Source organism: Pogoniulus pusillus, chromosome 1 (genome assembly GCF_015220805.1).
Source record: "Pogoniulus pusillus isolate bPogPus1 chromosome 1, bPogPus1.pri, whole genome shotgun sequence".
Classification (NCBI taxonomy): domain Eukaryota; kingdom Metazoa; phylum Chordata; class Aves; order Piciformes; family Lybiidae; genus Pogoniulus; species Pogoniulus pusillus.
Genome location: NC_087264.1, coordinates 12,018,713 through 12,036,543, shown reverse-complemented (window position 1 = coordinate 12,036,543; position 17,831 = coordinate 12,018,713). Strand labels below are relative to the sequence as shown.

Here is a 17,831-nt window from a genome sequence, read left to right as displayed (position 1 = left end):
GCTCCTTATCATATTGTGAATATGCCTTATTCCTGATATCTGAGTGCATTCTCCTTATTTTGTAGCTACTTATGCACATCTTTGGCAATGAAGTTTCTCCATTACCTGCCTATCCTGAACAACAGCAAAAATCCTTTGAGGTGTGTCATAATTAGTAAGGTGATTCCTTCAGTGTGAGAGTTGCTCTTTTCACTGTTAGTATGTTAACATATCTGGATCAATATGCAACACTAAACAGTTAAAAAGAATTTCAATTAGTGGCTAGCTCAGGCTGCTTGGTTACCATGGCAAACACAGTAGGAAATTCATGCCAAACTTTGGAAAATAAGATACACAAAAGAAAACTTGTAAACTGCATTTGCTCTCTGAAGTCTTTATTTCAGTTTTTTATAACTTGAGTCTGTTTTCCAAAGAACACTATTTTGCCTGATAAAATATGATTTTTAATCTTAATTGTCAGTACAGGGTTTTTACACAAAGTAGGCAATATGCAGAAGCAGAGAAGAGTGACATTCTTTGTTGAGGGAGATGGTTGATTCACCAGCCCTGGATGTGTTTAAGGGTTGTTTAGGTGTGGTGCTTAGGGATATGGTTTAAGGTGAATCTTGTAGAGTAGATTTAGAGGTTGAACTTGGTGATCTGAGGGTCTCTTCCAACCTGGATGTTTCTGTGATTCTTTGACTTGCCCTCTAACTGTAAGGGCATTGAATGAATAGAATAACCTCTTGGAGACAAATATATTACTTAAGTGCTGTAATCAAGGCTGACATATTTTCAGTGTGCCATATCTTGTTTAGCAGATGTGACCAGGATAGTCTCTCTTTACATGTATTGACTTGCCTGTGTTAATGACTACATATATGCTAAATCATACATTTATGATTTCTTTATATTTAATGGTCTGTGTTCATAGAATTGTTTGGGCTGGAAAAGACCCTTGAGACTGAGTCCAACCATTAGCCTAACACTGCCAAGTCTACCACTAAACTGTGGCCTTATGTCACCACTATGTATATTATCTGTATTTTAAATTATTTGTATATGTTAAAGATTCTCAAGTATTTTAATTCACTTTCCCACAGTTGTTTGTCTTAAAGCTTGCTAGCTGTAAAATATATATATATAGGTATTTTAATGGAGTGATTTTCAATTTTATAGGTTCCCTGTTTGAAGGGTCTGTGAACATGTTTCTTAATGCAATTCTGTCAGTATATTGCAGCAAAATCTGGTATTGCATGTGACTTGCTGTACAATTTTCCATAGGTGTGGTCACAGGCACGTTGTAGTTATTATTCTCTTTCTGAATGTAAGTTAGTATATGTATTTACATGCATCTTTGTCAGAATCTTGTCTCATAGAATGGAAGCTGTTACATAGAAAGGTCAATCTGTGGCTTGAGAGACACTACTGAAAACTTCCTGAAGATTTGGGCTGGAGTCATAGCTGAGAATTTGTGTGCACCTATCCTTAACATGTGACTCAACCTCATTACTTTATGCATTGCATAATCTGGATTGGAGATTATGTTAGATAGTCAGAGGCTAAGGGAAAGCAGTTTAGGTTATTGGGAAACCACATTTAATTTGCCTTTATAGCACATGGTGTCTTGGGAAGGAAGACTTGGTAACTAGAAAATTATATTACTGGAACACAAAGCATTGGAGGTGCTGGACCAAGCCTGAAATGGTGTTCAGGTGCTCTGAGTTTTGAGTTTAGAGGTTGAGCTGCAGATAGCAGCTGTTACACTGAATTCAGGTTCATCTGTGCTTTTTGCTAACATTGGAAATGATTTATACTTCATAATTAAAACAAAGGTAGAACTTGAAAACATTTGAAGCATTAACTCAAAGGAAAGCAAGAATTTGGAGGCAACAGGAATGATGTGCTGCTTTGAATAAAACTTTATATAGCTTTCATCCTATTGAGTTTAACATAAGGTGATGTACAGTTCTGTGTTAGATTTGTAACTTCAGAAAAAAGAAAGTGTGTCAGGTGTTAGGGCTCGGCTAGCCACTCAATGAATAAGTGCTCTCCATTAATTCCTTTCTCTTCCTGAAGAGGAAGAGAAAGGGAATAAAGGACGAGAGACTTATTAATTGGAAAAAAAAAATCACTAAAACTACTTTAATAAAAATAATCATAAAATTAAATATGTACAAACCCAATATTGACCCCAACCCCTGTGATGGCATGTAGTCACAGTTGTCACTCGTATCTGTGGCAGAAGTTCCAGACTTGACTTGGTGCCAGACAGGAACTGGATTTTGGAGTGGGATTTGGGGATCAGGATTGAAGGCAGAATAGTCCTCCTTGCATGCTGGCCATTGAGGAAGAGAAAGAAGCAAGCTTGGCCCTCATGATCCCTCAGCTTTACACTGAATAGGACATATATGGAGTGCAATGCCTTCTTGGTCAGTTGAGGGTCACTTGAACTGTCTGCTTCTTCTGGCAAGTTACTCTGAACCCCCAATGCAGTACACAAGATTTAGCAGTGACCTTGTCCTGCATACCAGTCATTGGTACTAACTGTAAACATTGAGTGTTACCACTGCAAGAAGCAGACACTGAAAATATGCTGTTAATTTTGGAAAATGCACTTACTTATAAGAGACCTACCTGGAAAATAAAATTACTGAACAGAATCAGATCTGTTTTATCTCAAATCGGGACAAGGAGAAAAGCAGAAATTGAAGGTGGATTAATTCTACTGACTGTTAAGGCAAGAGGCAATTGTAGGAAACTTGGGAGATGCTTTTATGCTAAGTGACTGAGCAGTTTCAGTGCACATGCTGAAGGAAAATACTTGAAACAGCTTGGACCCACTATACAAAAAGATGATAGAATTGCTGTAGAGGACTTGACTCATCAATACTTAAATCCTAATTTTTCCTTATTGTAAAAAATATAATGGAGACAATAATTAGAAACAAGAATGGAGTGAATTGGTTTGCATCATAAGAATCAGTACATCCATGTAACAATGTTCATAGAGGTCAAAAAAAAGTTATTACAAAGATTCAGAGAAATGGTGAAAATCATGATAGCTGAAAACATCCATGGAAACACTAGGCAGTATTGGACAGCTTATTTTAGTGAGTAATGTAGGTGCTGTATATATAAGGAATGTTAAGCATAAATGTCTCTTTCTGGGAATGACAATATATTTCATAAAATCAGAGGGGAATGAAATTCATAACTTCTGGGTATTTCTGCATATTTGACCTATCAGATGTGTTACTTTAGTCATTTAAATAACTAATGAACAGAATTTTGGTCTTAAGATCTGAAAATATTTGCATTTCCATGAAGTAGTCAATGCAACAAAAGACCTGTAAAGAGTTACTAAATTTCTGTATTTGCAATTTAAATTACTTATTGAAAGGAATCTAGCATGGACAACAATCCATTAATACATCTAACTGCTGAAACTTACTTCTGGAACATACATCTGCTGAAGAAATGGTATTGGACCAGACTGTCTTGACTTTGTAGTCCAGTGTTGCAGTCCATGATTATGAACATGCAGGTCTTGCTGAACTGCAGCACAGCCTTCTGGTATGTTGGCCACTCTTACCAGTGTTTTATCATAAACAAACTTGCTGAGAGTACATTATTTCTTCATCTAGGTTTTTGATGAATATGTTGAACAAGGCTGGACCCCACTGACCTGTGGGGAACACCACTAGCCACAGGCCTGCCATCAGACCCTGTACAACCCTCTGTGCTCTGTCGTTTAGCTAGTTTTCAATTCACTTCGCTGTCTGCGCATCTAACCCACACTTCTTAAGCTTATGTATGAGATTGTTATGGGAAACAGTGGACAGACTAGAGAATTGGGCAAAAGTGTACCTCATAAAGTTCAACAAGGGCAAGTGCAAAGTCCTGCACCTGGCAGGAATAATCCCATGCATCAGTACAGCTTAGGAGTTGGCCTGCACCAGGAACAGTGTGGCCAGTAGGACGAGGGAGGTTATTCTTCCCCTGTACTCAGCACTGGTCAGGCCACACCTTGAGTACTCTGTCCAGTTCTGGGCTCCTCCATTCAAGAGAGATGTTGAGGTGCTGGAACATGTCCAGAGAAGGGCGACAAAGCTGGTGAAGGGCCTGGAACACAAACCCTGTGAGGAGAGGCTGAGGGAGCTGGGGGTGTTTAGCCTGGAGAAGAGGAGGCTCAGGGGTGACCTCATTGCTGTCTGCAACTACCTGAAGGGAGGTTGTAGCCAGGTGGGAGTTGGTCTCTTCTCCCAGGCACTCAGCAACAGAACAAGGGGGCACAGTCTCAGGTTGTGCTGGGGGAGGTCTAGGCTGGATGTTAGGAGGAAATTCTTCCCAGAGAGAGTGATTTGCCATTGGAATGGGCTGCCCAGGGAGGTGGTGGAGGCACTGTCCCTGGAGGTGTTCAAGAAAAGCCTGGCTGAGGCACTTAGTGCCATGGTCTAGTTGACTGGATAGGGCTGGGTGTTAGGTTGGACTGGATGATCTTGGAGGTTTCTTCTAACCTGGTTGATTCTATGATTCTGTTGCAAAGCAGCTCCATAGAGAAGAACCTGGGAGTGCTGGTGGACAGCATGTTCACCTTGGGCCAGCAATGTGCCTTTATGGCCAAAAAGACCAATGGTATTATGATGTGCATTAAGAAGAGTGTGGCCAGCAGGTTGAGGGAGGTTCTTTCCTTCTGCTCTGTCCTGATGAGGGCACACCTGAAGTATTGTGTCCAGATTTTGCCTCTGTAGTTCAAGAGACAGGGAAACACTGAAGAGATTTGAACCTACAAAGATGGTTAGGGGACTGGATCGTCACTCTTAAGAGGGAAGGCTGAAAGGCCTGGGGCTCTTTAGCCTGGAAAAGAGAAGTCTGAGACAGGATGTAAATATCTGAAGGATGGAGATCATTAGGACGAGGCTGATCTCTTTCCAGTGGTGCCCAGTGATAGGGCAAGGCACAATAGGTACACACGAGAATACAGGAAGTTTCACTTGAACTGAAGGAAAAAGTTTACTTTGATAGAGCACTGGACCAGGCTACCGAGGAGAGAGGTTATGGAGTCTTCTGGAGACTTTCAAAATCCACCTGGATGTCTTCGTGTGCAACCTGATACAGGCCTATCTACATTAGCAGAAGGGTTAGACTAGGTAATACCCAGAGGTCCCTTTTAACCCCTATCATTCTCTGCTTTTGTGAAGTATATATATGCCATGACTTGTTAAACTTGCCTTATTTTTTAATACAGTGTGGAAGAAACCAGTAGAAAAATGTGACCTGTCACCCATGGTTTATTAATAGCACAGAGAGATCATTGTTTTGAACTTGAAGCTGCACAGTGAGACCTCTTTCTTACATATGTCCTTAAAAAGAGCTGAATAAGGGTGGAAGAAGAGGAAGGTGTCTGCATTGCGTGCAGAACATACAAGATTCTGAATTGAGTTTCTGTTGGAGAGTTTTTTATCTAGCAGGCTGAGGTACACTTGAGCTAAAATTCTGTATACTAACCTCTGAAAAGAGACAGTAATACTGATACCACACTTTCCCCCACTTTCTTCCTATTAAAAAGGGTAGAGGAAAAAAGAAAAAAGGCAACTAATTACTTAAACCAAAATAGACTATCTAATTCAGTTCATGTCTGTTGGGAGTGTGTGATACAGTGACTATATTCAGAGTTGTTTGAGTTTAATCAGCCTGTTTACAGATTTAGGTGTGGCCAAATGCATAGCGCTGAAGCCAAAGTCTCAGTTTTTATGTTGATTGATTGTGTCATTAACTGACACTCATAATAAAGTGAACTTTGAAACAAAGTCTGAAATATTTGTCAGCCATTCTTCAGCATGGGTTTCCGAGTGATTGTTTAGATGCTCAAGAACAAGTTAAATCTCTTCTGCTCTTTCTGTATCATGGTAAAGCAGCGTTTTGAAGTGTGATTTTAAGGAATTGGAGTGCTTTTAGGGAGGAAAAGGACAGTTTTTTTTCTGCAGATAAAAGAAAAGGTTTTTTTGTTAAATATGTAGAAACAAACACCTTTTGAAAAGTTAGTGGTGTGTCACTTCCCCAAAGCTTTAGTGATTTGATTTTATTGCAGCTGAGGACTGCTTGAGAGACTTGGAGTGATTCCAGTCTGCCTCCAGCAGTGAGCAGACTGGTTTCTTCTGGAGATGGCTCACAAGGCTCACAAACCTTTTTAGAAGTGATCAGGTCTTGCTCTGGAGAACTTCACTGAGGATTCATTAGAACACTTTGGGTCTGACTCAGGTCTTTGAACAGCATTGTCACAAGTTGGACATTTTGGTCTTCCACTCAAGTAGTGTCAGAATGGGTGTAAATTTTACCAAATGAGTAACATGTTAAATTTAGAATGCTTTACATTTCTAAAAGAACAATTTGTGTTGAGACCTCTGTTGGGTTGTGACAAATGAAGGCAGAAGCGATGTTTTGTTGCTTGGTTGTTTGTTTTTTTTTTGTGTAGAGGGGCTCAAAATCTTATTTCCATTTATCTTAACCTCCCTGGCCTACAGTAGTTCAAATGTGTTAACATTCCTGTCCTACTTTGTTGCCCTTTGCCTAGTCTTGCAGAGAAATAGAAGGTAAGTTGATGTTCTTTGCACCTGTGCAGTAAGGGATTTTGAACTCTTTAAAGATGTCTGCTTTTAACAGAGTTACTGATAACTGGTGCTTTCACCGTAGGTAACTTCATATTTGAATGTGCTTATCCATACTGTAGCCAGATAAATATTTTGGTTTATAGCCTTACAAAAATTGAGTTGATAGCATTATGCTAAACTGTACATCAGTCCTTTATGTGTGTTGTTTATGGTGTTCACATCCACTTTCCTGACCTTGTCAATTATATAACCATTGCTTTAGTTAATATCATGTAGCTCTTTTCTAAACCTGTGAATGCTTTTTGCTTTGAGTGCTTATAATAATTCTGCTGGAAACAATATGATTATTTTGTTGGATGTTTCTGAACACTAAAGTGATCTTTGCCTAAATGCAGATTTATGTCCAATTGTCTGCACTAGGGCTTTTATCTTGATGTACGTGATCATAGTTGTCTGCTGTATGAATAAATGCTGAAATGCATTTCTTTGAAAACGTATGTATGTCTTGTATGGCCCCAAGTGAAAGTTCAGTCTGGATGGGAGAAGAATATAAAGTAGCTTCTCAAATTTTCAGGTGGCTTTGTACAAAATTAATCTTTAAGACTTTGTTAGGGATGAATTGTGTGGAACACTTGGAAAAAAAAATTAGGTTAAATAAAATTACTTGGTGTCCCTGTTTTACTAACAGACCTGTTCTTACACAGTATCCTAGAAACTCTGTCACATGTCTTAAGTGTTCCTGTTCAGCATTTAATCAAGTGCTTTGTAACTTAGAAGAAACCTGCAAAGATGCAGGAACTCATTTATGAGGAACAGTGTTGTTCAGAAGAGTAGATGTTCTGTTGAGTGGAAATAAATTTTGAAATGCTTTTGTTGGGAGTGGTTATAAATGCTAACTATTTTAAACTTTAAGGCATTTCAAAATACAGATCAGAAAAAATACATCAAGAGATATGCCACTGAAGACAAATTAATAAAGATCATGTCTTTGAGATCAAGATCTTCAGATTTAAGAAAGTAAAAATGGCATGAATGGGCATGTGCCCTTTCTGGAGACTCTGCAGAGAGAAGAATTTCTGGAGAGATACCTTAATGGAAAGTCTTTGAGGCGCTGTGTTGAAAGTAGCAAATTCTTTTCCCTGCCTGCTTATTCTTTTCATTGCAGTTTCTTAATTTTAGATTTTCAAAATTTATGTTGTCTAGTGCAACTTTTGTCCCTTTCTCAGAGGTTTTCTTGCCTTCAGTTCAGGAAGAATAAGGGAAAGTGAATGTGTTTGCTTATCTTTAGTGTTATTCATGCCTGCTTTTATATTAATTGGCAACAAGTTTAGCTATTGGTGCTTTGTTTCATAGAGTTGAAAGTCTAGCCAAATTTTAAAAACAAAACAGACAAATAATAGTTTTCTTGAAGCTTGCAAATGTGACTTCAATAAAAATCAGATGCATTGAATGCAGTGTTGCTGAATAAACCCCTAAATTTTCTTTAGTGTTAATGGCTTTGCAAGGCTTAGAAGACACTTAAAACTGAATGTGTGCACCCAGAACACCCGTTATGCAACCCTTAAAGCTAAGCACATCATTTGGGTGTGGAAGAAGCAGCTCTTACTTAAGAAAATATCCTTACATTTTGGGAAACTTATTGTAGTTGCATATAAAAAGGCTAACTTTGCAAATGGTTCTTCACAGAGAGAGTGATTTCCCATTGGAATGGGCTGCCCAGGGAGGTGGTGGAGGCACCGTCCCTGAGGGTCTTCAAGAAAAGACTGGATGAGGCACTTAGTGCCATGGTCTAGTTGACTGGATAGGGCTGGGTGATAGGTTGGACTGGATGATCTTGGAGGCCTTTTCCAACCTGGGTGATTCTATGATTCTATGATAAATGGTGGATATCTGCTGGATTTTTATAGAATTCTAAGGAGAATTTATAGCTTTTTACAGTTTATAACTGTTTCCAGAAGCTTTCCAACTGATTTATAAGTTTTCTGGCATCTCCTAAGGCGCCCCTGAATGTGTATTCCCTGGTACACTACCTGAAAAGTTTGTTGTTGAATCTGAAGAGATTCTGGAACTGATGTGAGTTCTTGCCAGACTGTAAACTTCGTACCAAGGAACCTAAGTCCATTTGTCAGCAGTCTCTGAGCTTACATGCAGTTGTATTTGTAGAAGCCATTGTATTATCAACTGGCCATGGCACTGTCAGCTGCACTGAGAAGTGTTTATTAGGGCTTCATAATTCCAGGAAGCATTGTCTGGACTTCTATTGTGAATCTCATATAAATTAAATAGAACTTTTGCTCTGTATAAATGTTCAGAACTGAACACAGTACTCCAGATGCAGCCTCACCAGAGTAGAGGGCAGGAGAACCTCTCTTGACCTACTTGCCACAGTGCTTCTAATACACCCCAGAATGGCATTGGCCCTCCTGGCCACAAGAGTACATTGCTGGCTCATGGTCAACCTCCCATCAGTTAGAACCCTGGATCCTTTTCCCCTTGGCTGCCTTCCAAAGGGGCAATCCCCAACCTATACTGATAACCTGGGGTTGCTCTTTCCCAGGTGCAAGACTCTACACTTGCCCTTGTTGAATTTCATTACATTTCTTCCTGCCTAACCTTCCAGCCTGTCCAAATCTTCCTGAATGGCAGCATAACCTTCTGGTGTGCCACCCACTCCACCCAGATTGGTGTCATCAGCAAACCTGGTGACAGGGCACTTTGTGCCCTCATCCAGGTATTGACCCTTGTGGGACCCCACTAGTTACAGGTCTTCAACGAGAGTCTGTCCCATTGACAACAACCCTGGCTTCTTTCCCTCAACTAGTTCCCAATCCACCTCACTACTTGATCATCCAGATCTCAGGGATGTTTCAGTTGAAAGGAGCCTCTCAGAATCTGTAGTCTAGCCTCCTGCCCAAAGCAGGATCAGCTATGAGATCAGACCAATCTGAAGCAACAGTGAAGTGACTACAAATGATTCTGTTGCTAATGTTAAGTGAGCTGTGTCTGGACTTTTAAAAAAATCAAAATCCACTCCCTTGATAATGATGTAATTAGATTTCCAGTTTGAAGTTTCAAAGCCAGTACTTCTGGCAGGAGCACTTGCATACAGAAACAGTGAACAGGCCTTGCCAGAAAGTTCTACAAAAGGACCTGGGATAATACAGCTTTCTTGCTGTGGTTCCTCAGCTTTCCCTGTCCTTCAGGTAGCTTTGCAGGAAGGAGAAGACAACTAACACAATCATGGAGGAAGAACAAACAAGCTGCAAGGGGCCTCCTGGTCTAGGTTTTCCCTTTCCTTAATAATACAGGGAGCGTGTCTGTCTTGGAAGATCTCTCCCTATTCACTAGGGGATACTGGAATGCAAAGTGCTATAGCAGGGGTTACCTTGCCTTTTTATTTTCCAGATGGGGTTTATAGAACATCTCTGAATTTTAATGATGTTTATTTAGTTATAATTTTAAGAGCTGATTTCTCATGTTACCTATACAGAATTACAACAAGCACATCTTTCTCAAATTGTTCTGTTCATAAATCAGGGGCCATTAAATCTCTGGACAGCTAGGTATTGAGCTATCAATCCACAGTTACTAAGCTGTGAATTCCAAGCTCCAGAAATGCTGAAGGGATTTTTTTCAGAAGTATGACCTCTTGGTTCTTTGTGTCTTCTGTTTTGTTTTGTACTAGAGTTTACAATACATAGTTGGTCTGTAATCTGCTCTTCAAGATCAAATAATTCTCTGGGCAAGAGAGATTTTCTTAGGAGACTTTTTGGAAGTAAATTTTTTATTTTGTCCTTACTTCCAGACTTAAAGACTAAATATTCTGTCTCGATCTCAATTACAGCTATGACCTGTTGAAAGCCAGTCTCCTGGCAAATGTGCTATGAAATACTAGTATGTATCCAAAGAAAGCATTTTGATGTCTACAGTTGCAATTAAGTGAGATAAATTAATATATAACTCATTCCTTGTCTGATGTTGGGCATGTTTTTTTCATTTGGAAGGACATGTAGCATTTGTGATACATTTCATTCAACTAAAATTTCAGAAAGCTGCTAATGTAAGTTAGGAAAAGAAAAGATACAGGAAGAAATCACATCTGTTGAGGAGCATGATTAAATGCTGACTCAAAATAACGTGATATAATGTTTGGGAAATCTTAGTATGAAAGCTCTAAGTTTCAGATCAATAGTACATAAAAATAATGAGTCTTGGCTAGATATTAATCTGGCTTTGACCTTAGAATTGCATACAGCTACAGAACCAAGGTTATTGATGCCCATCTTAATCAGACATTAGAATCTGAAAGCTTAAATATTAGCTTCAGACTTGCTTTCATTTTCCTCCTAATGTTTAAGTGTTCTAAGATGGGGTTAGGATGTTCTGGCTGACTTCTGTAAGTCAGGATGGAAGATGAATGGGCAACTGCTAGACTGTTAGATGATTTTATTTTTTCTCCCTGCTGCAGAAGAGTGGGGGTAATTTAGCTAAAATAGCATGCTGTGACAGTTAGCTAAATGGGACCAGGAAGTTCCCAAAACAGTTACATAGTTCATATTTTCAGTACGAATTCATGACAAAGAACTAAATGTCAAAGTTGGCTATTTTTTCTTCTCTAAATGTAAGGCTCTCTAGAAAGGTTTAATCTGTTCAAAGACAGAATTCAGCTGTTGATGCCCAAGGTGCACCACTTTTGTTCAGCTGTGTCACTGACTTTAGACAAGCGTCATGAGATTCCTTTTGTTCTTGATGCCTCGTAAGCATTATTCCTTGTTCCTTTGCCCAAGGGGTACTTGAGATGCTGCTGTAGTTGAAAGGAACAGACTTCTAATGCAGATATAATTTGGTGAAGGTGCTAGTACCAGAGTCTTGATATGGTAAGATAATATACTTCAGTGGCTTGCAAGGATTTTTATTCAGAGGGAGAATGGTTTTGATTCTTAGCCTTGCATTTAGGTGCCCCAACCTTCTTTAATTTGTAATCGCGAAGTATTGCTTTCGTTATGAGTCATACACAATGGAGCAAGTTTCTCAAAGTGAACAGGCTGAAATTGTGCTGAGGATTTTTCAGAAGAAAATCTTGCAGGAACTGGGATGGGAAGCATGCATATCACTTGCTGCCAGCTCAAGCAAAGGTGAGAGTGCCCAATCCTGTGTTTTTAACCTCCACATTTGGTAACACTTAATCCCAAGATTTTTGTTTCTTTCACAGTACAACACTGTCCTTCTGAGAGGGAGGGCTGCTCAATAAAGAGTGTCAGATCATAGGATTTGACAGTTATGGACTTGGATCTCATGTAAAAGCTCTTTCTGAGAATTTTCTTCCACAGAATAGCAGTAGCAAATGGACTTAGTGGCGATTAATGAAATGCTGATTCTAAGGCACAACTGAATTTTATGAGTAAGCTTTTTTTTTTATTCCTGTCAAAATCCAACAGCAGCTGCACAGAAGAAAAATGTCTTTTAGGTCTTATTCTCATTGATTCTACCCTGTCTTTCAAACACAAGAGTTCAAGGCCAAGAATATTTTTGTGCTTATAAATTTGACTGTTTTTTTTCTGTGAGTCCTCTGTATAACAACTGAAGACACTAGCTACATGTAAGTAGAAGGCAAGGTAGCCCTGTCAGTAGAAGCCTGGTTAATTCTGGGTTGAATTAGTTTATTTATACTTCATTTCAGTTCTGACAGATTGTCACTGCCATCTGGTTCCCAGAGAACAGCTAGAACAAGCACAGTGAAGTCTGTGCTTAGATTGAATTTATCAGAATTTCATGTCTTACTAGATCTGTTATTGCATAATTTCAGAAGATATGGAACTTCAATCACACCAAATTTGTTGGACGACAAAACCTGAAGCTAGTGGTATAAAACCTTAACCAGACAAAAGGGGAAGTGTAGTTTCAGTCTGAAAATAGATGCCTCGTGGTTCTTTGCTGCTTAAAACACTAGTGAGGATTCAGAAAGAGAAGAACCTCAGAATATCCTTGTTTCATGCTGATTGGGAGTGTAATCCAGGCTGAGTTCTATTTAAAAGGGATCTTCCTTCGTAGGTATTGGGTCCTGATGGATGGTCCTGTGTCCAGAGGCACAATCTAAAGTCTCATAGGTTAACCTTGTCAACCCTGCATCTCTTTGAGGTATTGAGGGATGCATTTGTATTTCTGTAGAAAGGTCTTTCAGATGGAAACACTGCCTCAGTCGTGAGAGTTACTCTGTGATATTGCTTATTTTGCAGAGACACGAGGCGAGGGAATCTTGCATAAAATAACTGCATCACCTCTAGGATTTGATCTTTTAGCTTCAATTTACAGATATATGGGTGTGTGTGAATACTCCTTGGTAGGCACATGCCTTTTCCTATGATCTCCCAGTAGAGCTAGTGTATTCTATTTAAGTTCTCCTTGAAGAGATATCACTAATATACTTTTTTTAGCTTAGCATGGTTCTTTGGGCTTTAGAGAATGATATTTTAATCTGCTGACTTTAGAAGTTGGAATATATCATCTCATTTTTGAGCTTTCAACCAGGCAGCTATACACATGATTAAACTGGTTTATAATAATATGTGCTGCAAAACATAATCAAAACTTTAATACTGTTGCATTTGTACACTTATAATGTGTATCTGATAGTTAATTTATTTTTCAAATGGTGCACCTGACATGATTCATGGTGTAGCTACTTCCAGTTTTTCCCTACTGACAGGTTTGGTTTTTGTCTGTGTAGCTCCACACACGCAAAGGATTTGCTGCTCTTTAGATCACATCCTTGAAGGTTTAATACAACAGAGCAGTTTTCTTGTATGTGTAGCTTGTCGTCCTCAAAGAAGTTTGTTTTCTTACATTGCTGGCTTGGTTTTCTCTGAATAAAACTACTGGAAATGTATGTATCAAATTAGAATCTGAGCCAAATCACAGCTAATCACAGCTATGCCTTAGGTCTGTAATATTGTTGAGTATCATCAGCTTTCTTATTCCAGATTCTGAATGTAGTAAATAGGGAGGTGATTGTTAGTTTGTTTTTACAAAAAAGATTGAACCTGATGTATGATCTTGCGTGTTAAAAGTTTGGGTTTTAACCTCTGGATGATGAAAGATTGAGTAGTCTGTTCAAAAGTGATATGGGGATGGACACAAGTTACACAATTGAGAGAGCATTTTTAATTGCTTTTCTGTTCTTCATGATTCTTGTGACAATTCAGTGCCAGATTTTCAGTTGTTTATATTGAAGTTCCACAGTTTTCTTAGCACTTAGTTTGTTTGAGCTATATTTGAATCCCATGTTCAGTGTCAGAAGCACAATTACTTTGTAGTTTAATGACTTCAAATGTATTTTCTGATCACACTACCAGCATCCTGACTCAGTGTTCTTAGAAAATGCTTACCCAGGATCTAATTTCTTGTATATTTGTTTTTTAATTATTGAGACCAATATCCTGTGTTTGTCTTTTATAAAAGAATGGATTTACAGTAAAAGATTCAGGCAATTGAGAATATGCTATATTTAATCCAAAATCAGCTAGACTCAGTATTGAGAAAGCTGATACTAGGAAAGTAGAAGATACCTTGTCTCTGTGGTGGAATGCCTCTGTTGGCAGGAGAAACCTTTTGGGTATAGATTAATCTTGAGGAATCACTGGAACCTTTGTATTTCTGAACGGTTGTCATCGGTTTGTCATATGATTGAGTACTGTGTCCAGTGTGGCCCCTCAATTTAGGAAAGGTGTTGTGATGTTCAAATGTGTCCAGAGAAGGGCAACAAGGCTGGAGAGAGTTCTGGAGCACAAGCCCTATGGGGAACACCTGAGGGAGCTGAGTTGTTTAACCTGGAGAGGAGGAGGCTCAGGGGAGACCTTATTGCTCTTTACAACTACCTGAAAGGAGGTTGTAGCCAGGTGGTGATTGGTCTCTTTTCCCAGGCAATTAGTGACAGAGCAAGAGGACACAGTCTAAAGCTGTGCCAGGGCAGGTTTAGGCTGGATGTTAACAAAAAATGCTCCACATAAAGAGTGATTTGCCATTGGAATGGGCTGCCCAGGGAGGTGGTGGAGTCATCACGCCTGGAAGTCTTTAAAAAAAGACTAGATGTGGCACTTAGTGCCATGGTTTAGTTGATTAGATGGTGTTGGGTAATAGGTTGAACTTAATCATCTTGAAGGTCTTATCTGACCTGATTAATTCTGTGATGTAGTTGCAAAGGCTTGGGGAGGTATGGTGTTCAGCAAAACTGAAAAACACAAGTATTGTTATGTATGGAAAGAGAGACCACTCATACAAAGCTACTTTCTAAAGTAGGGTTTTATAACTGCATACATTTGTTGCTTAGTATAAACGTTACTTGCAAATGAAGTGGTTATATGCACAAATTATGATAAACTGTCTTAACTCTATTTGCTCTCTTTGCAGGCTGCAGACTTGAGTAAACCAATAGACAAAAGGATATACAAAGGAACACAGCCTACATGCCATGACTTCAATCACTTAACAGCAACAGCAGAAAGTGTGTCTCTTCTAGTGGGCTTCTCTGCAGGCCAAGTCCAACTTATAGACCCAATTAAAAAAGAAACTAGCAAATTATTTAATGAGGAAGTAAGTAGAAATCTTAACATTGTTGCATGCAATGTACTTGTGATGCTAACAATTCTAGTTTCTCACAGTATTGTAGATGGTTTCATTTGCCTATATAGCTTATTGCTCAATTTGTTTTTCAGCTGTTTCATTGGCTTGCAATACCTACACAAAAATGTTATTCATGAAGGAATTTTTTGTAGCTTAGCATTAAAAATAAGACTTTAAGTAATACTGCAACTAAAGTTAATGTTAGTTAACTGATGGAAAAAAAGGGTTTACAAATGTTGCTGCATATGCTCTCCAGTCAGTTGTTTCTGAGGCTTCTGGTTCCAGTAGAAGAAGAAAACATTTAAGGCCCCATTTAAGGCAAGGTATTACAATAATAACTCTCCGTATCAAGGATTCCTAAAGGCTTGCTTGGGGAAGACTAGGATATCAAGGTGAATACTGTACAGAAAAAGCTACAGGCTTGTGAGGCCTTGGCCTTGTGGTATTCTCAAGTAAAACTCTCCATCTGCTTTTTCTGTTGCTGTGCAATAAGGAAAGACAGAAGGAGGTACTATGAGGGAGACTAATGCTGAATTACAAGAACACTAGCTCTGATCACCTGCTAGTATTGGCATTTTTCAAAGTCTAAGTGTCTGGATGCTAACAGTGAAAGACAACTGGTACTTTGTACAACTTTTTACAGCATCTTCTGCAGAGGATAACCTATAGGAATTTGCATAGTTTTAGGGAGGAGGATTGGAGGTATGAGGAGTTTGGTTGTGCTTTGTTTTGTGGTTTTTTTGCTTTTTGTCTCTTAATCCAGCTGCAGGTGAATAGTTGTGGGGAGAGGATGGTAACAGCAGACCTTTGCAGATGAAGTTGAGCCTTGCTCAGCTTTCAAAGTGACCAACTGTGTATTTCCCACCTCAGATGTGTTGCCTTGTTCTGTCTTTGTGCAAAGAGTGAAGTATTGTTCTGAATGGTGATGTTTTATAATTAGAACCATCTAATTCTTCCTCAGCTTTCTAAAAGTAGCTGATCAGAAGAGGGGTATATTTCTTCATACTTGGTCTTTTCCCACCTTCTCTTTCTCTTCTTATGATCGGGGAAACTCTTGCATGGAGTACTGTTAGAAATAGCCATAGAAGTAGTTAAAATGTTCATTTTGGCATTGTCTAACACATTTACCTCTGCAGCCTTTCCCCATTGATTAAAAAAAAAAAGGGGAGAAAAAATGTTCAAACAAAATGCCAAACCAACCAACTAAAAGAACCCCCCCCAAAACTCCCAAACCAAACAAAAAATCAAAACAAACCCACATCCCAGACAAACAAGACCAACACAACATTTTGTCATTCTTTGTCATTAGTCCAACTTCACCACTGAGAGTGCCAGCCTTAATGTCAACAAGTTACTTGTGGAAATACAGCTCTGGTTTAATCTTCTATAATAACAGTATCAGGATTACCAATGGCAGCTAGCAGAAAGATTATAGCTAGAGTTTCATGTCATAGAGCAGGTCTGCTCTTGTAACTGAACTAGTTACTTTGAGGAAAACTTCTGCTGAAATGTATTGGACCTTTATGTAAGTATGTTTGCATGCCTTGAGTTCAAACTTTCTAGTGTCTACAGCATAAAGCTCCATAGCAGGCTGAATAGTTCTTGTGGTAGTCCCTAGGAGATGGAAGCACTGAAACCACTTCCATTTGACAGTGTTTTTCTCTGTGCTGTAAGCAGCATTCCTTCACTGCAGTGAGAATACATCCTTTGGCTGGTGGAAATTAAGTTAGATGATCTGTGTTCTACGAAACTATAGTGTGTTAACACAGCTCTAACACAGACGTGCGGGAAAGTACTGCACAAACTCTGGGTAAAGTAGTCAGGATAGCACTTAGTCATATGTGAAATAACTTTACAGCACAGAAGATTGTGTTGAACATAATGTAAAAGTCTTAAGAATGACAAGTTGGACTGCATTCCTTTAAAAAAATTCTATTGCTATAGAAGACAATAGGGACTTGTAAGGCTGTGGCAAGTGATTCTATGTAGTTTGTATCTGCCTGCCTAAATCAATGTCTGTCAACAGTGGTATTCCTTCTGGCTGTGTCATTATTAAACTAGTGATATTTTCTTATTTCCCAAACCAGCCAAGCATACCCAACAGATTCATTGTTTCCAGGTGGTAATTAGTTGTTCTTAAACTAGCCAATTGAATGGTTTAATTTCTTTTTTTCTTTATTTGAAAAAAAATAAACTAAAGCCTTAAGCTGCCTTTTTTTAAATCTTTCCCTGATAAACTTTTTTCTACCTGTGTTGCAAAGCTTTTTGTCAGACTATGAATATTTCATGATTGCATCTTTTTTTTTTCACTACTGGTGGCCTATGCCTGTAATTTTGTCCCTTGAAGCTTATTCAAAATGTGGCTGTCAAGATAATCTTGGCTTGTCTTTTTCACTTGTGACGAAGTTCCTTCACTTGCTATTCTTTCACCAAACTGAACAAACACAACACTTTATTCCAGCTACTCTGCTGATTTGCTTGATACTCGGTTCATTCTTGTAATGCATCTGCCACTCATACTGACTTCAGACCTTGTTTTGTTGTTTGACCCCGCCTGAAAGCTTTTAAAACTTCAGTTTTGTCTTCCTGAATTTAAAGCTCTGCTGGTTGAGTAGGGCA

At 38.9% G+C, this 17,831-nt stretch overlaps 1 protein-coding gene across 9 annotated transcripts in view; it reads left to right on the top strand.

The window, feature by feature from the left end:
* The window catches only part of WDR20 (WD repeat domain 20), a 49,947-nt gene that overhangs the window by 16,810 nt on the left and 15,306 nt on the right, over positions 1 to 17,831 (top strand). For all 9 annotated transcript variants that reach the window (XR_010308403.1, XR_010308349.1, XR_010308300.1 and 6 more), the window contains exon 2: positions 15,000 to 15,182. Coding sequence is in view for 4 of the 9 variants with exons in the window: in XM_064170833.1 (XP_064026903.1) it covers positions 15,000 to 15,182 (183 nt within the window). In the remaining 5 variants the exon portion in view is untranslated. The remainder of the gene's footprint in view (positions 1 to 14,999; positions 15,183 to 17,831) is intronic.